The sequence below is a fragment of the Sinocyclocheilus anshuiensis genome, unplaced genomic scaffold (assembly GCF_001515605.1).
Source record: "Sinocyclocheilus anshuiensis isolate Anshui unplaced genomic scaffold, SAMN03320099.WGS_v1.1 scaffold147, whole genome shotgun sequence".
Taxonomy (NCBI): Eukaryota; Metazoa; Chordata; class Actinopteri; order Cypriniformes; family Cyprinidae; genus Sinocyclocheilus; species Sinocyclocheilus anshuiensis.
The window spans coordinates 704883-712820 of NW_015549585.1; the positions used below are offsets into that span (position 1 = coordinate 704883).

The 7938-nt window shown below is 35.6% G+C and overlaps 1 protein-coding gene across 1 annotated transcript in view; it reads right to left on the minus strand.

Moving 5' to 3' along the window:
- Window positions 1-7506, minus strand: part of LOC107657971 (interleukin-17 receptor D-like) — a 49209-nt gene extending 41703 nt beyond the window's left edge. The window contains exon 1 of the mRNA XM_016446321.1: window positions 7277-7506. Coding sequence (XP_016301807.1) covers window positions 7277-7390 — 114 coding nt within the window. The 5' untranslated portion in view covers window positions 7391-7506. The remainder of the gene's footprint in view (window positions 1-7276) is intronic.
- Window positions 7507-7938: the final 432 nt, after the last annotated feature.

Sequence of the window (7938 nt, forward strand, 5' to 3'; positions counted from 1 at the left end):
CGGTTCAGTGAACCGGGCCGATTCAGAGCCAGCCAACCAGGGATTTTCCCACCGCACTACAAGACACAGCCTCCAAGGTGACGAGCTGCTTGGATAGTTTTCAATGCACCCTTAAGATGGCAAACCCCCCTTTCATTCTCTCTCCGCACCGTGAGCGCATGAAACACACCCCCTTCCCCATCATTCATCCTCAACCAGATGTTACGAGAACAAGGAACCAAAGTGTGAGGGCTCTTTTGAGAAACACACACAGAAATGGAAAAAGGCCCATATATGCACTCAAGGTTTTGCATTAGATCCCTGAACCACGGTAATAAAGGAAGGTTTTGGCCGGGATTCTGCTTGTGTTCATCTGGGGACACAGTAAAACACAGGCCATTATTGCTTTTGTTTTATTTGACCTAGTAAATTAGACTGAAACTGGGAGATTTCAGCGCTGAAATTCATGTTTCTGAGTCCATTCGTGCAGTACGGCTGCTGCCTCTTCTAGATCAGTTGTCAAGATTCATTCTGGTTTATAAATGTTTCTCATTAAAAATAACAAATACATTAAGCACCTGCAATAGTTCACCCAAAACTTAATGCAAGTATGAGTTTCCTTCCTCCAGTGAACACAGAGGATATTTTGAAGAACACTGGCAACCAAACAGTTGCCGGTAGCCATTGACTTCCATAGTATTTTTTCCATACTGGAAGTCAATGGCTACCGGCAACAGGTTAGTTACCAACATTCTTCAAAATATCTTCATTTGTGTTCACCAGAGGAAAGAAACTCATACAGGTTTGGAACAACATGAGGGTGAGTAAATAATGACAGGATTTTCATTTTTAGGTGAACTATCCCTTTAAGAAGATTGTTTTCATTTAAAAAAAACATTGGAAGATAAACAGGGAAATATGATTTCCAAGTTGTAAATTGCTGATTGTTTTGTTAAAGGTCAAGATTGATTTTCCAAAGTCAGTCGATTAAAGAAACAGTTCAAAAATTACTCTCATGTCGCTCCAACGCTGTATTATTATTAAGATGTTTAGAAGAATGTTCACAGTGCTCATTTCCACACAATATGAGTACACTGTTGAAAACTATTTTTGGCAGCTGGCATGTGTTTTCGTACATTGCATGTGCTGCATGCCGTTACTTTGTAATTGATTATGAAATTTACTGCCAATTTCAGAGTGAAAACTGTTTCTTCACCAAAAAATTTTCAGAGTAGATTTATACTTCTAAGTTACAAAATAAGTAACATAAAAGTGCATTCCATGTTTTCTGAAGTTATATATAATAGCTTTGTTCGAGGAACAAATCAAAATGTTTCATTTTCATCTGCCAGAGCTCTCAAATCTCATTCAAGGTTGTGATAAAATGTTGCCTTTTGATGCATCGTGCCATTGTTTTTTTAACATGATCAAAATGTCATGCAGCAACTTTAAAATATACAACTAATATAATATACAACATACAAATGAGATTTTAGTCAATTTTTTCAATTGAGATTTTCAATTTGGTTTTGCTCCTCACCAAAGGCATCATATGACTTCAGAAGTCCTGGAATATAGTGCACAAGTCATATAGACTAGTACTGAATACAGACATGCACTTACTTTAAATGCTGAAGAAAATAATCACACTGAAGTTGTGTGATTATTTGAACAGAGTACTTTTTTTATTAATTGCAAAGAAAGGCAAGTAACAGTGAACTCAACATGAATTTTTGAAGTAGAAAGATCTTTATTTACAACATACTTTACTTTTATTTACAACTTTGAAAAATAATTTTTACAGTGCAGTATTTTCTTATAAAACATACTCCAGTATACTATTTGACATACTCCAACATACTCTTTTATTTACAACTTAGAAAAATAATTTTTACAGTGTAGTATTTTCTTATAAAACATACTCCAGTATACTATTTGACATACTCCAACATACTCTTTTATTTACAACTTAGAAAAATAATTTTTACAGTGTAGTATTTTCTTATAAAACATACTCCAGTATACTATTTGACATACTCCAACATACTCTTTTATTTACAACTTAGAAAAATAATTTTTACAGTGTAGTATTTTCTTATAAAACATACTCCAGTATACTATTTGACATACTCCAACATACTCTTTTATTTGTTTTATTTACAACTTAGAAAAATCATTTTTACAGCATCTGTCAAACAGAAGCTTGAACATTTTGCCTAATATCATCTCTTGTTTATCACAGGAAAAAAGTCAGTCGTTTAAATTTATGCATTATGCAATAATTACCAATAAAAAGACTTATAAAAGAGAAACAAAAGCAATTAATCAAACAGCCAACGATATTCATAATAATCATCAAACTAGTTTGGAACCACATGATGGTCAGTAAATAAAGACGAATGTTTTTTGGTGAACTACTGCTTTAAAGTTCTTTGGGGAACAAATAAATACACTCTCTGCAAAACATTTACTTGAGCACCCAAGGAAAAGTGAGCGCTACGTAGTTGAATATTAATCGAGGCCCTCAATTTCCTTGAAAACACAACTGAGGTTTACACATGAAAAACACGGCCTCCCTCGATGCTAATCGCACCCCCAGAAACCATTGCTCTCGCTGGAAACAATTTCGAGATGCTTGCTAATGTTTGTGAGGTTTGGCTGACATCATTCTCAGAGAGCATAACTAAACCAGATGGACGGGAACAAGACTTTTGTTAAACCGATTACACAGCCGGTAATATCCGTTCCGTAATGAATTCCTTTATTTCTTAAACAGAGATACGGGACTTGAGGTCAGTCTCTGAGAAGGAAAGTTAGGCTCATTTCTACGACTCCCTACGATGCCCTGGCAGTTGGAATATCTCACAGAGCTCGTTGGAAAGCCGAAGGCAGGATGCTATTGAGCCGAGAGGCCTGGGACTTCCGGAGAGAACAACCACTTTAATCCGAATCCAAAAGGCCCCCATCGGAGAACCAATTGAGCCTCATCTGGAGCCCAACAAAGCCAGAGGCCAATTTAAATATCTACCTTTGTTTTTGCTGAGACTTAACCTGAACTGTGCAGTCAAAAACAGGAAACAAAGCAAAGACAGAAAGTATAAAACTCTCCACAGAGACAACATGCGACACAAACGAGCACTTTTTTTGCACCTTTGCATATGAAAATTGACAAAAATGCAATGATGCAAAGTATAAAACTCTCTACAGAGACAACATGCAACAGAAACGATTACATTTCCTTTAAAAAACTGCAATTTTGCATCTTAAAATAATCAATTTTTATATTTTCTGAAAATGTGAGTTGTGTTTTGCCCACGCAAGGTGACTGCATTCTAACCCACCATGTCAAGATTTTTTATGCCAATTTTATGTCTGATTGCACTGAAAAATAATAACTCACCTCGCCGCTACAACACATATTGTTTTAGGCATCATTCATATCCATAGCACAAGCACAGCAGGACAGGTTATGCATTACAATTTGCAACTAAACCACTAAAAGTATAAGCAATGGTATATCGCATAAAAGTGATGCCTCAGTAATTTTACAATATAAAAATGGTGTTAAAGAGACAAAAGGTACTTTAAAGCACAGAAAGCAAAAGCACAACTTCATTATAAAATCATATGTACAAAAATGGCTTTGCATATATAATTTGACAAAAATAGAACAAAAAAATACATAAAAAAAAAAAATCCAAATTTGCATTTAAAATATTAATCGATTTTTCATGTTTTCTGAAAATGTTAGTGGTTTTTGCCCATGCAAAGCGGACATTTCTAGGGGATTGCTTACTTTTTCTTTTTTTGCCAATTTTATCTACATTTGCATTGAAAAATAATAGCTCACCTCTCCTCTACAATACATATTAAAAGTTGCATAAGTAAATCTTACTTTACCTGCAGAGTATATTTAATAATAGTAAATCTCAACAGCTAGATTGTTCATATTATTGCAAAATATAAACTATATAATCACACAGCTCTATATATTATATTATATCCGAGTGTATCTGGATACATTCAATACACTCACGTAAAGCAATATAGCAAATCTCAACTGCCTGATTTTTTCATCACTATATTATCACCCAGCACTTTATATTAATACGTTGGATATATATGTCCAACATCATCTGAATACATACAGTGTACTTGCATAGGGCCATATTTAGTATATAGGAAATCTCAACTGTCTGATTGCTTGTTTTGTAGTAAAATTTTAAATACATTATTGCCCAACTCTAATCTGAAACTACTAAACTAAAGTCTAAGAAATGGTAAAAAGCATAATAATGATGCCTCAGTAATTTTACAATCTCAAAATAGCGTTAAAGAGTCAATGAGAGCATGCAAAAGCACAACTTCAATATGCACAAAAATGCATATAAAAAGACAATTTCACAATTGCTAGCTTTCATTAATGAAGTCACACACTGTCTGTACTCTATAAAAAGTAAGTAGTTCAACTACGTCTCAGCCCAGTTGTCAGCGCAGAAGAAAAAGTGTAACGGCTCACAAGAACACACAATTCATTCACACCTGAAGTGTTTCTCTCAACAGGACGGCTTTGATGTAGCAGTGGAGGGAGGCGAACTGTGCTTCCTAAAAGGAAATGCCAAAGAATTTTAATAGAGCAAACAGTTCACTGACTTCCTATGGGAAATGACTTCAAAGCAGCCCTGTCCCTCCAAGACAATGAGATTGTGGGGCAATCTGTCCGTCAATAGCCCGTCTGTCATCAGCAAACGACCCAGACACGGGTCAACAGGAAGAAAAGCCAAAGATAAACACTAACACAACACAACATGGACTTGTGAAGAATCTTGTACAGCCATATTCATTTTTGAATCATCTTTTGATACCTGATACTCATATAAAAAGGAAAAGGTTGGTACTAATATTTGCAACAGATATCTCTAGCTGGTCTTTTTAAAATGGAAATTGTTGGAAAGACATAAAACATAAGCAAGAGTACATTTCAAAATCTCAAAATAATGCTTAATAGTCCAAAAAAGCTTTAAAACACATAACTGGGAACTCATATACACAAATAACTACACAACTGATCATGCAAAACAATTAAGCATTACTGTATTCATTAATAAAGAAGTCACGTTGCTGTCTATAAAATCAAAAAGGTTAAACCATGTATTAAACATCCACCAAACAGTTGACGGTAGCCATTAGTCCCTTTCACACATACAGTCTTTACTGGTAATTTACCGGTAAATTACTGTTAAGAGATCTTGTGTAAACAGGACCTTTTCAAAAATCCCGGTAAATTCGTTCTTGCAATTTGCCGGTATGAGAAGTTGTAACATTACCAGTAAATTACTGGTAATGTGCTCTGTGTGAACAAGGAATTAAGATTACCGATATGTCCGACGCAAGAACACGCTGACGTAAGAAGTCTGTTTTGAGACAAACACAAAGCTGTGTCGGAGCTGTTTATATGGTAAGTTTCACTGCTTTTAATTATTTTTCTATGTACACACGTGCTAGACGGACGTCTGACCGTTATACGTCTCACACTCAAGACCCTGCTGTCTTTTCCATTCATCAGCATGCAGCTCTGCAGTTACTATTGCGTACTATAGTAAGAGCCGTACTATAGTATTACGCTGCTTGTGTTATTAAGAGCAAAACCGTGTGATCCGTGTGATCATCCACTTATGCCTGTCACTCAGAAGCAAAATAAATGAAGTCAAATTGGACAGAGAGTGAAACTAAAGCGCTTCTCCACAGGTGGATGATTGACATCACTGAGTTTACCGGTATTTTGGAACTGATGTGTGAACGGTATCTTACCGGTAAAAAGACGGAACGCCGTTGCATGTGTGAACAGCACATTTGTGTATTTACCAGTAAAGTCGTTCTGGTCATTTTACGGAAATTCGCCGGGATTACTGTGTGAAAGGGGCTACTGACTTCCACAGTTTTTTTTCCTGTACTATGAAAGTCAATGGCTACCGTCAACTTTTTGGTTACCAACATTCTTCAAAATATCAAATCTTCAAATATCTTCAAAGTAAATGATGACTAAATTTTAATTTTTGGCTGACTGTCCCTTTAAAAAAAACATATATTAAAAATTAAATATCTACGTTTTATTTTGTTCTGAACATGTTTCGCCATACTTTGGACTATGCCAGGGGTAGGCAAGTTCGGTCCTAGAGAGCCGCAGCCTACCCCTGGACTATGCCAATAAAAGGATATAAATTCAACCAAATGTTTAAATGAAAACCTGCAACACTTTTTTCATTTCCATCTTCCCAGTGATCTCTAGTCAATCACCATTCAACTCTATTCACAAAAGCATCAAGAGGTCAACGCCAGGAACAAAAGATCAACAAAAGACCCAACTGAGAGACTCATTCACACATCTGACCGACCAAAAAGGCCATTTCCCAAAGCTCAATGCTCCTGACCGGATGAACACTGTTTGCACAAGACTTTAACTTTAAAAACAGCATAAATCATACAGGTGCACTCTTAAAAATAAAGATCCTTCAACTTTTTTGCTTGCATGTGGTTCTTTAGAGATTAAAAAATGTTTTTAGAGCAGTGGTTTGGAGTCTGGGGTTTTAATTCACCAAAACATAAATGTTTTTTGGGAGAAATAGAAAATAAAAAGGGAAAATTGATGGAAAATTAAGTTTTAGCAGGTTTTAGTTTGTAGACCATCTCAGACCAGCAACAAACCAGCTACCTAGTGTAAGGTTTTTGGAACAGAATCAGAATACATTTTTGGAAAGGAATTTGTTGTGGGTTTTTTTAGGTGCTATTGGTACAAACATACATACATACATACATGACATATAAGACAGAAAGAACATTTAAATAATTAAGACTAAGGAAAAAAATTATTAATAATAATAATAAATAATGTGCTGTATAAATAAAAAACATGTATGTATTTACATAATACTGGTCTAAGTTGGTCTAAAACCAGCTACCATGTTATTAAAGATATGCAAAATTACAAATGTTCATGGTATCAGACCTTTATATTTAAGAGTCTACACCCAAATAAACACACATAATCTGCCCTACAAACAAAGATACTTGTATTTTAACTTCCACACATTACATAAACACTTTTTTGTGATCAATAATTCGCCCTAGCTGTTGAATCCTCTCATTTAGACTCCAAACTCTCGTTGTAAGCAGGAAAGGAGCTGTAAATGTTCCTCTGAGGTAATGTGACGTGACTAAACTTGTTGGTAAAGTTTTCAGCTCGTGTCACTGACAGAAACATCATCGTTTTACAGATTTCGCTCGAGTGTGTCTTTACCTTGTAGCTGCATTTATCCGAGGCTCCTCTCTTTGCTCCGTTCACCGAAGCGCTGTAGCACACAAACACGCACAAAGCCGTGAAAAAGTGAACGCGTCTCCGTGATCCGGCCATTCCTGTCCGTCCATGAAGCTCCTCTGATGGGAATGAACGCGAGCGAGTCTCCGCCGAAGATTGTGAAGGAGGTGCGAGAGCTTCACAAGGTGGAGCTCTCTCTCTCTCTCTCTGTGTGTGTGTGTGTGTGTGTGTGTGTGTGTGTGCAGCATAATGCCATTCCAATCCTACTGTTTCTGTAGTATGCAAATACAATGCGAATACTAGCAAAATAATTGCATATAACAATAAATACTTAACATGTATATTAAAGGGGTCATATGATGATATTTCAAGTTTTCCTTTCTGTTTGGAGTGTTACAAGCTGATTGTGCATAGATAAGATCCCTGAAGTTGCAAAGACTAAAGTCTCAAAACCAAAGAGATATTCTTTATCAAAGTTAAGACTCTGCCACGCCCTTATGCTACACATCTCATTATGTCACCTGTTTAATTAAGTAATATTTTTTTAGAAAGCATATAAATAAATAAGTAAATAAATAAATAAAGCACATTTTTAATAAATTTTTGTATTAGAGAATTAAAAGACATTCCTGCTGGAAAATTAA